The sequence below is a fragment of the Xenia sp. Carnegie-2017 genome, unplaced genomic scaffold (assembly GCF_021976095.1).
Source record: "Xenia sp. Carnegie-2017 unplaced genomic scaffold, XeniaSp_v1 HiC_scaffold_13, whole genome shotgun sequence".
NCBI lineage: Eukaryota > Metazoa > Cnidaria > Anthozoa > Malacalcyonacea > Xeniidae > Xenia > Xenia sp. Carnegie-2017.
In genome coordinates this window covers 4,681,059-4,697,272 of record NW_025813436.1, presented here as the reverse complement: position 1 = coordinate 4,697,272, position 16,214 = coordinate 4,681,059, and the positions used below count along the sequence as shown (strand labels likewise).

The following is a 16,214-nucleotide window of genomic DNA, read 5'->3' as shown; positions in this document are numbered from 1 at the left end:
CATCGTAAAGATTCACGGTCTTATACTTCCTTCATTTCGCGTGGTTACCAGCTCTTACGCCAATTTTCGCTTGCACGTTCACTCGCATTTTTCCTCATTTAAGTCTTTGCATCCACAATGCTAAGGGTCTATTGGATGGAGGAGGGAGCCTGGTGTCGAAGGTTATCAGGTCATCATCCATTGTCAAATTTCTATACCAGGTTGGGGAAGACACTCGAATTTCCGACATTATTTTTTCAAGATTGTATATTTTTGATTTTTATTTTGTTTGAATTCTAACAAAAGCAACCTTACATAGCTGTCAATGTGAAACTGTCATGAACGAAACGGGGGGATTGCACCATCTTCTCCCCCCTGGCTACGCGCCTGTTTTCGTACACTTACTTTAGAGTGTGCTGATTTGAACATTGTTCCTCAAAATCTATGGTTCTTGTCCAAAATTTGTTATGACTACTGATGCAAGTATCTTATCTTCATAGCGAACTTCTCATTTGATTGGGACTGTTAGTTAGTCGGCTTCAAATTATAGCATTCCGGGTTCCCATATAAGGAATGCGCGGTCATGTAAACCTACAAGTATTGATGGATTATTTGATGGTGGTGTGACATCGTGCGATTTGATATCGAGCTTATTTTTACGTTGACGTTTCCTTTAATTCTCTCTTAAATTGAACAGTGTAAGCACGTCTCACATCTGCCGATAAGCGCGACAACGACGTCGTTGGCGTATGATTGATTGAAAAAATACAATATGACAATATGCATTCGCAAAACTTTAATTTCCAAGATTTTCGTTCACGTAGCGTGATGTTCTGAACTCTGCAGAACTAACACACGATCTAATGAAACGCTGGTGGGGAGTAAAAACGCCTCATTTCTACACACTTTCCGAGCACAAAGGGTGCTTGGTCAGATTGGCCCTTTTCCCCATTTGCGCGTCTTTTATGAATCTTAATGCATTAGCGTGCAAGAATAGAAGACGATGCAATTTAACTATGACGTCACATCCTTGAACTTTAATCATGTGACCAAAACTTTTTGGTGAAAGGGACGCAAAAGCAACAAAACAGAGAGTTTCCCTGTCCTTCAAAAAATTGCATTGGAAAACGGGCGCTGTGGCCTTTGTAAAGCCTCAAGATTGCTTCTAAAAAGCAACGCCTTATGGACAGCGATGAGGAAGACTTCATCTACGACGACGAAGACGAGGAAGCTGACGACAGTGAAGATTTGAGCCCCGATCAAGATGAAGGTTTTGACTCGAACTATGATATGCCGTGCTCTGCAAGTGTCGCAGACGATTTTACATACGAGGTCTTGACGCCAGACACTATCGTTTCCTACATGAACACGACGATTGACGAAGTAAATAACGTCTTCGAGGTTGGTTCTGCTGTTGTAAACTATCGCCATTAACTAGGGCGAATGAATTAGGTTTTATAATTTTATTATGATTACATTATGTATTTTCCTCGGGGTTTTTTGAATGATGCAAATTCGGGCAAACTATTGTATATCATCCTACGGTTCGATTTCCATTCATGAACTTCTATCCCGCGGCTCGAGGCGAAAATTATTGGTCACCAAAAAATGAGAAATATGTTGTGTTTATGTTTCAATAATTTTATGAATATTTGTTATTTGTACTGTGTACAAAGTGATCTCCTTGGACATTAATCGTGCCTATAGATCGTTATTTCGATGTACATTTTTGCGGTTGAAACCGGTAAGTGATTAGATTGGGAAAAGCAATTCAGAGCTGACAGAATTCACTGTTTTACTCTTCTGTTACGAATGGTTCAAAATTGTTATTCGCATGTTAATGATGCAAACGTGGTTGCAGTAGACAGGGCTTCATGTTTTAGCCGCGGGGTGTGTTATATTGCTGTTTGGGAACAAATGATTGCATAGCAGATGGCCCAGGGCCTTGTTGCCGGTCAATTCCCAGTTGATTTTTTCTCAAACATGAACGAGCCAGTTTCTATTTGGCTTCCTTTCCATAGTTACAATGTTCTTGTATGCTGTAATGTCAAAAATGCAGTAGAGAAGGGCTTTGTCTCTGAGGCATTTATCTTTGACTGCAAGTGTCAATGAGCAATGTGGAAACATTTTCAATTTTTGTGAAGTGCGAAGCCACTTAGGAACTGCAAAAGATTGAAATCTGGAGGGCTTGTATTCATTTATTCATAAGCTGATAATTTGTAATCACGATTCATTTTAACAGGAATTATAAAATAAGAACAATATAATGTGTGCAGTGATTGGTCAACAGATTGCATTAGCCTGCGCAAATGTGGGAAATCGATCTGAGTGCAATAAATTACACAACGAAGGAAAATTTGCAAATCAGTTGTGAAGAATAAAACATTTCAGTAATTTTTACGATGTTTGGAAATCATTCCGATGCATTTTGAAATCTAGTGCAGCAATGAGATCTTGGTGTCATGAATTTTTGTTAAGATTTTATTCACCAGAATTTCGTTTATTTTCAGCTGTCGAGACCGGTTGCCAGGATACTCCTCAGTCATTTCAAATGGGATAAAGAAAAGTTACTTGAAAGGTACATACCCTGTGATAAGCGTCACAATCATGATCTGTATTAGTTTACTTTAATTGTGCAAGGACTTAATGCTGTTGAAGTCGGACATCGTTCTATGTTTTTTTGCATTTCTTTGCCAAATGAAACAGGCATGAAATGTTCGTAGTTTTCCGCAGAAAAATCATCCCGCTTCATCACTTCCTTTTGAAAAATAAAAACATCCAGACAACCACATGACTAGCTATCTCGGCTCAACAATAAGCATGAGTAATTTAGTTTTAATTTCTCGGTAAACTAGAAATTTTTATAAAATTCATATCAGTGCTAGAGGAAGATTGATGATTGGTTAGGGTTAGGGTTAGGGTTGGCTTCTGGTATTCTAGTATGCAGGTTATAGTAGGTAGAAAACTAGGAATTTTATATGGTAAATTATGCATGTATGTATATATGAGCCACCCCTCCTATCTCGAGTTTAGTTATATCCAGTATAATAATCTTTTTGGAAGGCATAACACCTTAAGTGAAACAGATAGAGATATAAAAGTCAGCATGGCTTATGGCTAACATTGTAGGCTTTTCTATCAAACGCGAGTGCAAAAGTCAGTCGCAGAACGTAAAACTTCCCCCTTACTTTTTTAGGTGAGGATGCCCCGCTAAAATAATGTTTATTTCCGTTGCAAATGACGCAAACCACCTTGTGTTCTGTCTGAAAGTTTTCATCGATGTCGCAGTTGCTCGCATGATTTAAAGTGACCCTTTTGGCAAAAATTTCTAATTGCAATGTTAAATTTAGGTGTGATTTTCAACCTATCGGTGAAAAAAGTTTTTAAGTTTGTCAAATCGTTCCATTTTTATGGCTATTTAAAGTTAACCAAAATGTTCCTTTTAATGGAGCTTTTCCGTCGTTCGAAATATCTGGAACGACTTACCTTTGAGACGTCATGCAAGGGATTCCTCAATACAAGATATATATACTAACTACCTTGGATGACGTCAGAATTTGACTAGACCCAGACCTCATGCCACGACGGACAAGATCCATTGAAAGGCAACTTTAATCCTCCATAACAAGAAGACAACTTGACCAAATTGAAAATTTTTTTCACCGATGCGTTAGATATTACACCAAGTTTTTACATCGCTAATGGAAGTTTTTGCTGATAGGGCACTTTAAAGCAAATATGTTCGTAGATGTAAATCGTCCAGGTTAGTAGGGTCCTGAGAAGGACTGCTGTTGTTGATTTTGACTGACGTGTGCACAACCTTAGCAGCGGTCATCTTCTGAGTCAGGTGACTTGTTGTGGTCAAGTCACCTGACGCTTCTGAGTCAGGTGACTTGACTCAGAAGATGACTACAGCTGAGGTTTTCGAAACGTCGATCAGCATCAAAAGCAACAGTCTTTCTCAGTAGGTACGCTACTTTACTAACCTTGGGACGAACCACATCCACAAACATTTAACGATACTCCCGGGCTCGGACCATTTACTTTATAAAGCAAATACGTTTAAAAACCGCCAAATACATAGCTAGTATCTTAGTCAACACACTTAGTTTTTTTTGACTGTAAGGTGTTATCAACGCCTCGTATCCCATCCTTAGAACTGCTAGAGTTTACTACATAAATGCCTCGGGCGTTCATTAGGTCGTTGACCGTACTATACGAAACAAGTAATCATTCAGTACTGCTGTTTTCAAGATCTTGACAAACACAATTTGAGTTGAGTAAAAGGTGTTTACCGTGTTTGCGCATGCTTATGCAAACCGAGGAGACCTTTGGGTGAACTTGTGAGCAGATCTTTGCAAGCGCGAGACCGAAGGTCGAGAGTTCTCACAAACGTCTCCGAGGTTTGCATAAGCCAGTGCTAACTCGAAAAACATCTTTTATTTCTTGCACAAAGTAACAATAATGCGAAACAGATGAATTCAAAACAGATGTTTTTTAATTTTTCCTTTAGCATGTATTGTGACCAGGGATATACCGGGCGGGAAGCGAATTCTTAATATAAATATTAAAGCCCAGCAAAGTGCTTTTAAAAGAGCCATTTACTTCAAAAATATTAGCTATTATAATATTTATATTTAGCATGTATTTATGATTGATTTGCAAATTCTTTTGATTGATTTAATCGTTTGAGCTCAGATCGATTTGCGCAGGCTTGTGCCAACTCGACTACAAACCAATAAGCGCACGCTTTTTATTATTATTTTGTAGGTTCTACTGTGGTGATCAAGAAACGTTGTTCCGCGAGGCACATTTAGTAAATCCGATGTCCCAAACAAGAGCAAGAACGGCACATAAACGTTCCTCGCGATCCAATTCAGCGTCCACAGGCCCCATCGCATGCGATATCTGCCTACAAATGTCTTCTTCTCTGGTTTGTGTGTGTTTTTTATCGGAGGGACATTTGATGATGTCACTCTTGTGACGTTGCAATACGGGAGGGCGTGTGTGTGGGTGGGGACTGACATCTCCCAGGACTGACAACTGTAAACTGCATTTGGCTAAGGTGAAAACACGACTGTCAGATGTTGGGAATCTAGGTAGTCTCGCCAACTGCAGACTATAGTGAAAAGAAGATAAGCACAGTGGCTTAGCCCGCTCGCAGGTCTCCTCCTGGGAAGCCTGGATGGCGTTATTCATTGTATAGGACAAATTTTCTAATTTGTAAAAAAATTGTTTGTATTTGTCTTACGACAAAGAAATTTCGTAATCTTCGAAACAATATTTTATTTCAGTGATTGCTCAGTTCGAATCTTATATTCGTTGCTTTTATAAAAGTTTTATAAAAGGTTATATAAAAGTTTTAAAAAAGTTGCTATCCAATGGAATTAGTTAATGCAATTATTATTATAGCGCTATCCAGGCTTCGTGCAACCGGCCCGCATTAACTAATTTGCATTAACTAATTTGCGGGCTGTACATAATTTGCGGGCTGGATACGTCACTGCTTACACACGTAAAAAAGTGTGAAATTTTGATTTCTCCCGTAGCATTTTGCAACATTAACCAACCATGATTTTCGAGCATTTAGGCTTGAATAAATAACGTGAAAGAATAAGTACAGCTAGTTTGCACCACTGTATTTAAATTATTAAGGCTGACTGCAATTTTTTTGGCTTTCTGCAAAAGCAAAACAATTATACAGGTATCCGAGAAATTCCATATTTTGCTTACGTGACCTTACCATATTTTCATACATATTCCATTGAAAATTTGATCTTAATGCATGTTCAACTTTCTGATACGCGCTCATTCTGGAGGCTTGCTCGAATTTGCTGTGGTATGCAAAATTTCCAGGCTGTGCAGGTTATTCTGCACGTCATTGTGAACTCTGCCTTTCGTCTATATTTATTTTGATCTTTCAAAATGTCTACCCAGAATCAAATTGCTTTACGATTTGTTGTTTTAATCGTCCGTTCCTGCTAAGTAGGTGATTGCTAACCCAGTATACATTTAACGTTAAACTATTATAGGTATATATAATAGTTTACACCGCAACGAGACTGACAAGCCGTGGAAAATGTCACTCAACGCTAGAGGGACCGCCGCATGCATTATGACCATATATCTTTGTGGATGTTTTTGAAGACTGTAGATGATTTAAAAACTTTAATGCGCAACGTACTCCCACAAGGAACCGACCAATTACCGCCGACAATTTGAAATTAAACTGTTGTATTTTGTTTTGCCGTGTAGCTAAGATTCGAAGGTCTTGAATGCGGTCATAAATTCTGCCTACGTTGCTGGAAGGAATATTTGACGTCGAAAATTATGGACGAACAAAAAGAGGTAGGTACGCATGTGAGTAAAGTGGGATCGCTGCGACATAACGTGGTTCGGTCTAAATGTGTCAGCGGTGTGTGTCAATCTGCCCGCTAATGTTGGTCCTGGTCCTAATGTGCAACTCAGTCATAGTACAGTGAGTATACAGTAGAGCCACTCCATTGAATTTTTTCATGTGTTACGCATATCTTATTACGCGTGTGATTACCATAGTGGCAGCCTGTCAATTGCTTTTTTTGACCAATAGGAAATGGCCAGGCAGTAATGAGGTTAAATATACAGCAGTCAGTTGCACATGATGTGGACCTACTGTATATTTCCTCTACTGTGATGACCAATAGGAAATGGTCAGGCAGTAATGAGGTTAAATATACAGCAGTCAGTTGAATACGAAGTGGATCTACTGTATATTTCCTCTACTGTGATGACCAATAGGAAATGGTTTTCCCCATGATATTATATCAATATCTCTTATAAGCAAGTTGGCGGCGAGTAGTTGAAGTCTGACCGCTAACTCCATTTTCTTCTCTTGCAGAATATTGCTTGCCCGGCAGTAAATTGTGATATTTTAGCGAATGAAACTTTTGTAGGGTATGTTGGACTATGTTTATTGATTTTGATCTTAATGATATTGTGAATAAAACAACTATGACACCAGAGTTATCCGGGGGGAGCGTGCCATAGTTTTGCCGAAGGCGATTAGGTGATGATGGTGACAAGGATATTGAAAAAAGATGTTAAATTCAATTTAAGTAGCAATGATGAATATTCTATTCTATTTACACCTATTGCTCCATCGTAATCTTCTTCCCATCCCCAACCACAGGTCGCACCGTGTCCATCATGATACCATACCGTTCCTTGTGGTACCTACGTGCCAATTATGGCAGCATCACCCCAGTTTATACTATTGTCGAATCACTTTAAGTCGTTGTTCTTGTTTTGTAGAAGAATTTTGAGTGATCAAATAGTGAAAAGAAAGTATCATCATCTCATAGCAAATAGTTTTGTTGTTGTAAGTAATGGCTCCTCCTCTTACTTTGTTTCATTTTGTTGACTTTGAACAGCGAACGACGAAAACAGTATTTACACCACCAAAATTGCATACTTTATAAAACGTCTTGGTGTAGGTAGTGATGAATAAACAACAGAGAACAAGAACAGTCTTTACACTACCTAAAATATAAACTAAGATAACGTGTGTCAGTGTAGGTAGTGATGAATAAACAACAGAGAACAAGAACAGTCTTTACACTACCTAAAATATAAACTAAGATAACTTGTGTCAGTGTAGGTGGTGATGAATGAACAACAGAGAACAAGAACAGTCTTTACACTACCTAAAATATAAACTAAGATAACGTGTGTCAGTGTAGGTAGTGATGAATGAACAACAGAGAACAAGAACAGTCTTTACACTACCTAAAATATAAACTAAGATAACGTGTGTCAGTGTAGGTAGTGATGAATGAACAACAGAGAACAAGAACAGTCTTTACACTATCTAAAATATAAACTAAGATAACGTGTGTCAGTGTAGGTAGTGATGAATAAACAACAGAGAACAAGAACAGTCTTTACACTACCTAAAATATAAACTAAGATAACGTGTGTCAGTGTAGGTAGTGATGAATAAACAACAGAGAACAAGAACAGTCTTTACACTACCTAAAATATCAACTAAGATAACGTGTGTCAATGTAGGTAGTGATGAACGAACAACGGAGACCTTGAACTGTCTTTACTCAAACAGGCGATTCTTTTTGTTTAGAATAACCGTTTAATAAAATGGTGTCCCGCACCTGATTGTATGAATGCTGTAAAAGCAAGCTACACGGGACAAAATGCAGTGACGTGCTTATGTGGCCACGAATTTTGGTAAAGTTTATTAGAAATAAAGCCAGCCTAAGGAAAATTATTTTCTTTCTTAGGCACTCCAAGTTTTTACTGCTATTTCAAACAAAGTTTATTTGGTTTTTTTATCTTTTATTTACATTATTTAGCTTTGGTTGCGGAGAGCCCATTCACGAACCGGTGAACTGTAGTGTAAGTTTATATGAGTTTAGACACAATAACAGCCAGCCCGCGAATGTTGGTCCTGCTATTAAGTTTCAGGATATTGTAATCGTTAATTTCTTTTGAAGTCTGTTGTTTTTGCAGTGAGCGAAAACAGAAATTTTGCACAGCAGCACCAAATTTGCAGGCTGGCCACTCCGGTGTGACCACAGAGTGTTTTCGCTGGCCGCCATGTTGGTAGAGAAACTCATCTAAATTGAAAAGAATTATGTTGATTTCCCACCATAAACTATCCGCAAAACTGTAATGCTTAAGCTACCCCGTAAGCTACCCATATGAAGCCAGGCACGCGGTCAAATACACCGCATTGCAGCTTGTTTTTGAATGAACTTTTTTTGGCCGTGCGTGGAAGGATTGGGACTAGTCAATTTGCTAGCTTCAGGTTTTGGCGGCATTTTGCATTCCAGTTTCATTCAGTTCAGTGTTTCGCACTCTACTGAGCAGCAGATGTTTTAAATAGTCTAAGAACATGGCCGCTTTGACGTCAGTTGATAACATACCATCACCGTGAATCTTATGTATTCTTTCGAAGTCATGTTAGTAGTAAGTTGACCAAGCTTATTGCGAGTAATGTTTTTGGGGAAACACCTTAAATAATGTTTTTCATTTCTAAACTTAATAAGCATATCATGTAAAACAACATCTGTAAACCTTCCACTCGCTGTCCTCCTAACTGCCATGAGCGGCAAACGTCGAAGCGAGATTCCCGCGCTTGTGACCCGTACAGCCAGTTTAAAAAGTGAAAGGTCTATTATTTTTGATTATGGTGTTTCACTAGAAACATTGCTCGCAATAAGCTTAGTCAACTAATTATTAACATGACATTTCTGAATAGCGAGTGTGGCATTATTCGTTGATTTTCTATTGAAGTTGTTGAAAAAATGGATGAAGAAGTGCAACGACGATAGCGAAACGGCGAATTGGATATCTGCGAACACGAAGGTAGATCGGAAAATTTTTATGCATTCGTTTATGCACGCACACCGTAAAATGTTCGTTTTTTAGACATTGGGTTGTGGCTTAGCTGCGTACACACGTATGCCGAGCTTGGGCGATCGTTTTGAAATATTTTTGTAGAAATGGAGACTGCAATATCCATGCTTCGTGTTGTGCAAATGTTGGATGAAAAATGAAATAAAAGCAGTTGGGATGGGCTCTTTTCACGTTCCCATTGTATTTCCACTTTATTTCTACTGTATTTCCACTTTATTTCCACTGTATTTCCACTGTATTTCCATGTATTTCCACTGTATTTCTACTGTATTTCTACTGTATTTCCACTTTATTTCTAATGTATTTCTACTTTATTTCTAATGTATTTCCACTGTATTTCTAATGTATTTCTACTTTATTTCTAATGTATTTCTACTTTATTTCTAATGTATTTCCACTGTATTTCCACTGTATTTCCACTGTATTTCCACTGTATTTCCACTGTATTTCTACTGTATTTCCATGTATCCACTGTATTTCCACTGTATTTCCTTTATTTCCATGGTATTTCCACTGTATTTCTAATGTATTTCTACTTTATTTCCATTGTATTTCCACTGTATTTCCACTGTATTTCTACTTTATTTCCATGTATTTCCACTGTATTTCCACTGTATTTCTACTGTATTTCTACTGTATTTCCATTGTATTTCCACTGTATTTCTACTGTATTTCCACTGTATTTCCACTGTATTTCCACTGTATTTCCACTGTATTTCCACTGTATTTCCACTGTATTTCCACTGTATTTCTACTGTATTTCCACTGTATTTCCACTGTATTTCCACTGTATTTCCACTGTATTTCTAATGTATTTCCGCTGTATTTCCACTGTATTTCCACTGTATTTCCACTGTATTTCTACTGTATTTCAACTACATTTTTTCCTTTCCGACAGGAATGTCCAAAATGTCAAGTAACGATCGAGAAAAATGGTGGATGTAATCACATGGTGTGTCGTAACAATAATTGTAAGGTAAAACGGATTCCTTATTTGCATTGCGCGAAAGAAGAAAAAACTTGAAAGCGGTTACTCTTTTCACCTTGCAAACTTCGAAAGCAAATAGTAATGCAAATTTTTCCATTTCTTGTGGGAAACATGCCATTCTCGAATACAAACGGTCATCGTTTCACCGCGTGCGATTATTAATGACGTCAATCAAACATTGTAAGAGCAGTGTTTTCAATCATTTAGGCAGACTTTTGCTGGGTGTGCCTTGGTCCTTGGGAACCTCATGGATCGAATTGGTAAGAGATCTGTTGTTAAGTCTTTTTCACTCGCTGTCCAACTGCATGTTTTGTTTCTCAAGAACGTACGAGCTTTTACTTTCGCGTGATGATGTTTCCACTTTTTTTGAAAGAAATGAAATTTCGACAAAGCGGCCCGATGACGGACCCTAACTGTCTTCAAAGAATATGAAAGCTTACAATGTCGATATCTTTCTCCAATCTTAGGTACAGTTGTAATCGTTACGACGAGAAAGACTCGCAAAATGCGAGAGAGGCACAAAACGTAAGTTATTTATTCATTTTTCGCGATGAAGAATTTTCGTAGACTGGGAATTTTCACCAGCGGTGATATTTTCTACGACCGCCGTACGATTATTCAATTCCCGGTTTCCATTTCTTCATTTTTTCAGAAATCCAGATCGTCTCTCGAAAGATACCTTTTCTACTGTAATCGTTATATGAACCATATTCAAAGCGCAAAGCTGGAATTTGAGGTATTGTGAGATCGTGTTCGTTGTACTCGTACAATCGGTCCACGATTAGCCAATCAAAATAGAGGCACGTGCACAGGTCGCAGCGAATCACAATCGTAGAATATGAAAGGCCGATGTAGAGAAATGCAAAGACGTACATATTATTTACTGGCTTGGAGGTCCGAATGGAAAATATTTTCCCGAGTTTCAAAAGCGCCGAGGACGCTGGCCGAGAGATGTTTTTGAGACTGAGGGGAAATATTTTTTTATCCGGACCTACGTAGACAATGAAAAACGGATAATTTTTTCTGCTAAAGACGGCAGTCTTATTGGTTTGTGCAATCAAAACTTTGCTATTCGTTTTATTTTGGAAAACATCAAACTCGCGTGAAATAGATTATTGCGATCAAAAGTTGCCGACAATTTCCTTTTTAAAACAAAACAAAAGGAAGCAACTCTTTGTTCAAGCATATTTAGCTATGGGATTCGGTCAAGAATTTAGCAATAGGTCCGGACCGCGGTCGGATATCGTAAAATTCCGCCCGCTGCTACAGCCAATCAGAATGTTGGAAAGGTTAGGATCCCTACCGCTGCTTGATTTTAAAAAAGTAAGATATATTAAGTTAGTGAGCCTGAACCATGGCCAGAAATTCTTTATTCCCAGTGATTTTTATACGGACGAAGCCATGAAGGAGTTACTCCTATTCATATACTTGGCGTATGTTTGTATAATGTATTTCGTGTTTCTGAAGCATACCTTATTGCGTGAGCGGTTTGGGGGAAAGATTTTCAACTTGTGTTGCGCGAGCCTGCGATGTCGAGTTTTACTGCAGGACTTTTCCACAACTGTACAGGACCAAGCTGTACGTAGGTGTGTTTTCAGAGTCAGATGGCACGATGGCGTCTATAGAAAATCGTTTATCTCCTCGCTACAAATATTTTTTACCGACTAAAGACGAATCTGTGGTGCACGACGAGCCGATAAAGAAATTAAATCGCCTTACGGGAGGGGTGTGCCAGAGTGGGTGCAGAGGGGTGTGCCACATGGGGTGCAGAGGAATGTAAAAATTTTCATACAAAATACTAGTATACCGAACAGTCAAGCCTAAGCAATTGTGATTAGTGTTTTATGAAGAACGAATAGAAAAATATATCCACTGAAGTCTAATCCAAACTTGAGCACACACCCCACATTCCCCCTCCCCCCGCTTTGAAAAACTATCGTGGATCCATCTGCGTGAAGACTAATCCTTCGTCGAGGTCCTAAGTCAGATGTGCAAGGGTTTCGATACCAAAATATAATTCGAAATCGATCTTCTCTGCTTGAAATCTAGAGTCTGAAAACTGGAGCAAGGGAATTCGAGTTGACCTGTTGTATTTGTGTTCTTCTAGCTCGATACGAAGGTGACGTTAAAAATGAACGAAATGCAAAAATTTAACATGTCTTGGATAGAGGTACAGTATGCATGCACTACTTCACACTTTCGTCAAACCATAATTGCAGGGAAAGACTTGCTTATCGTGGTTTTATTTCTCTGATCGAACGCAGGTTCAATTTCTTAAGAAAGCTGTCAAAGTTCTTTCCCTGTGTCGTAATACGTTGAAGTATACCTACGTTTTTGCGTTCTACCTTCGAAAGAATAACCAGACCGTGATATTTGAGGTACGTCGAAACATGCACGTTCACTATATTTCCGCGAGTTGTCCATTTACTTCGCATATATATGCACGCAGGTAGAGAGTGTGTATGATCAATACGTACATTTGGGTACAATAGAGGGTGTGCTGAGCTGTCATTTCGTGCGAATGACGTTTTAGATTGTAATTTTGCTTCTCGAAGTAAGCATGCTATTCGCACATGTTTAAAGGATTCTGCATTTTAAAGGTTTTACCTACAATGGCCTAAGTTCACGGACATCAGTAGGATTAGCTTTAAACATCGCTTTTAAAATAAAAGCTGATTTTCGTCTGAGGTTTTTAGACTGCAAGTTAGGAAAATTTGAAGTCGCGAAGTACGTTTGTTTACCAAAGGAGAGGAAGGGGTGTCAAATGTCGTACATTAGTGAACGAAAGAGAGGGGGTCGCCAAATATTGTCGAAATATAATAAAAACAAGAGCACCCCTCCCTCCCACCCACTGATTAATCATTCCTGATGCATCACTTGTGCGTGTAATTTTTGAGTTTCTTTCGTCAAATCTTTCTTCATGGGGAGATGGTTCGAGCAATTCGAAAATTTCTTGTTTTTTCTTGCCGCTCGTTGTAGGACAATCAGAAAGATCTCGAAATGGCGACGGAGACGCTCTCGGAGTATCTGGAGCGCGATATCAGTTCGGAAAACCTTAGTTGTATAAAGCAAAAGGTCCAAGATAAGTACAGGTAAGAAGGACGTCTCCGATTGGACGAGAAGCAACCAATCACTCGAAACTACGGCTTAGCGGGTTTTTGTTAATCTTCAAAGATATTTCCATATCGATATAAATCTTTTAGCACCGAGAACTTTGTTTTAATTGGTCGACTTAAGTAGACATGTTTTGTAAATTTATGAACATTGTCATGATTCGTTTCTTCGGAAAGCTTTTGTTTTTACGGTCAGTGAATGACGAAAGATTTTAGCCGAAGACGAGTAAATAAACAGGTCGGTCACGTTACTTGTTTGCATAAGACTGCGCAAACCTGTCTGAGCTCAGTCGATTAACTCTTTTGAGACGGATCTTGCAGTGCAGCACGAATCACCAAACGAAATGTTTGCAAACTTTTGAAGAAGTCCGTCTCGAGAGGGTTAAATCATGTAAGGAGAATTTACTAAAGAATCGTGAAACCATGTTAACTGGTAATGTTAAAACATGTGCTTTCGATTTATATGCTTCTTATGGATATTGTTGATTTATCAAAGATGTTTACTGTGTTTGAGCTGACTCATGCGAACCTTGGAGACGTTTGCGAGATCTCTCGAGCAGGTGAAAGTCTCGACTTTCGGTCTCGGGCTTGCACTGATCAGCTCTCGAGTTCTCCCAAAGGTCTTCTCGGTTCGCATTACCCAGTGCAAACACAGTTTACATCTTTTATTTCTTACTTGAAGTTTGAACAACAGAATAATCGCATACTTCTCATGAATTGCAGATATTGTGAGATGAGACGAAATGTCTTGCTGGATCACGTCAACGAAGGATACGAGAGGGACTTTTGGATTTTCCATGATATCCCCTAACATATGCTTGTATCCTTATGTGTATATATAAGTATATTTATATATAAATGAGAGAGAAACGCTCGCGAATCCTGTTGATTGGCCGCATTGTGAGTGCAATCACAATCGGATCCTGTACGAAAAACTCGCTATCGTGCATATTTTTTTTAAAAAAAACATGTTTCTTGTCTTGACGATAGACTTGAATTCTTCGAATAGTTTAATCGTGTCAATAGTAACCCCCAGCTTGTGCGAGTTTGTTCATGGAGCGTGCACAATGTAAAGACTCCTGCGAGCGGTAGCAACCATTTTCTTTTGTATCATAATAAAAAGAACGAGAACATTGTTACGATGTGAAGATGAGTTTTTTAAGATGATAAAAATGCCTGCAGTTGTGGATATGGGATTTACTTCAGAATAATAGCTTCTTGTAGATTCTAAGAACAACGTTCTTGGTTAGAAATTTCTAAAGAATATTTAAAGTGCCTATGCATCGAAAGTTTTGCTATCCGAGTAATACTTTTATTGAAGAGATATTTTAAAATGACAATGGACATTCTAAACCAGTTTATGCATATCACTTTTAATTTTGAGATCTTGGGGTTCTTGCTTTGCTCGATTTATCTAACTTGTGACGTCACATTGCATAAGGAGAACTAGAATTGTTAGGTATGTTTACCGATACTTTACTTAACAAGGACAGAGTTTCTTTCATTGTGACGGGGTTAATGGTATAAAGTGCTGCCTAATGGTATCAACCTAAAATTGTCATGAAACTAAAGAGTATTTGAAACATTGTGGGAACTCATCATGCAACATGACGTCACAAGTTGTATAAATTGGAAATAACAAAAACGTCGATATCACGAGAATGAAAAGAGATGTACATTTACTGTTTCAGAAAGTACATTGTCATTTCAAAAGTTCTGGTCATTGCAAACATAATTTAACTTGCAAAATTTTCGTTTCATTGCCACTTTGAGAAATGAATTATCGCCCATAAATTTGATGTTGACTATTTTGAACGAAAAATGTATTTATAGTAAAGTATTCTGTTCATTGTGACCACATATGCATTTCGTCTGATGAGCTTAGCCTCCCCCTGCTTTATAAATTTGCAAAGTTCAGAACGGGGGGGAGTTTTAAAGCTCATTCGAACGTATCTGGTTAATTTTTTGCATATATGGTCGAAGTGATTCTTACCTAACCTTCATCCACTTCTGCTCGGGTGGCATTGCAATTGCATAACGCTGATAAAATTTCAGCATCTTTTATGTCATATTACCTGGAATTTGGTGACCTTGTCTAGCCTCAGAACTTATTTCTATAACTGAATAGACGTGCAATCATGAGGTTGCCGTAAATGTTACGATAAACGCCCCCAATCAAGTGAACGCTTCGTAACTAAAAAACGCTCCGTTTCGAAGCGTTAGTTTTGCATTAGATGCATTAGATGCAAAACTCACGCTTCGAAATATACACGCCCATTTATTCTACTTAATTTATCTGTGATGATCGTGGCCAGAGATTTGCCTGGCGGAAAGCGAATTTTTAATGTAATATGAATATGATTAATATACTGCGACGTTCGTATCTGTGTATAAACATGTATGTGAGGCTTTTGTTTGTATTAAAAATTGTCTTTAATAAGTTGAACTTTGTACTCGTGAGCGGGCAATATCATCCCATTTATTGTGTTGCATAAATTCTTACTACACCTGCGTAGAAATGGCGACAAAATTACCGTTTTATTGTGACAACGATTTCATCCGATGATTTTTTCTTTCGAAGTTAAAAGGCGAAAAAAGATTTTTTCGGCAACGATTTCTCGACGTCCGAACAAAAGCAATATAATGTTGAATCTTTTATGCAGGCGCTGTTTTTACTGCGGCACTTTGCAGTAATTTGTTCGTGTTAAAACGTCGCTCTGTAG

At 38.3% G+C, this 16,214-nt stretch overlaps 1 protein-coding gene across 1 annotated transcript; it reads left to right on the top strand.

Annotated features, from left to right (window-relative positions):
• The first annotated feature begins 1,036 nt into the window (after positions 1-1,036).
• LOC124455117 (E3 ubiquitin-protein ligase arih1l-like) lies at positions 1,037-14,630 on the top strand. Its single transcript, XM_047005847.1, has 17 exons — positions 1,037-1,380; positions 2,490-2,557; positions 4,750-4,912; positions 6,235-6,327; positions 6,857-6,912; positions 7,270-7,336; positions 8,093-8,199; positions 8,325-8,367; positions 9,268-9,339; positions 10,289-10,366; positions 10,586-10,638; positions 10,846-10,903; positions 11,031-11,114; positions 12,486-12,548; positions 12,643-12,756; positions 13,358-13,470; positions 14,215-14,630. Exons 1-17 carry the CDS (start codon positions 1,162-1,164, stop codon positions 14,300-14,302), a joined length of 1,539 nt encoding a protein of 512 aa, XP_046861803.1. The 5' UTR covers positions 1,037-1,161; the 3' UTR covers positions 14,303-14,630.
• The last annotated feature ends 1,584 nt before the right edge of the window (positions 14,631-16,214 follow it).

Bases quoted from the DNA above. Each gene is read 5' to 3' on its own strand.
- LOC124455117 (XM_047005847.1), top strand. From the start codon at position 1,162: ATGGACAGCGATGAGGAAGACTTCATCTACGACGACGAAGACGAGGAA. The intron at 8,368-9,267 runs GTAAGTTTATAT...TTTCTATTGAAG, and splicing joins ACGAACCGGTGAACTGTAGT to TTGTTGAAAAAATGGATGAA. The intron at 13,471-14,214 runs GTAAGAAGGACG...CATGAATTGCAG, and splicing joins AAGGTCCAAGATAAGTACAG to ATATTGTGAGATGAGACGAA.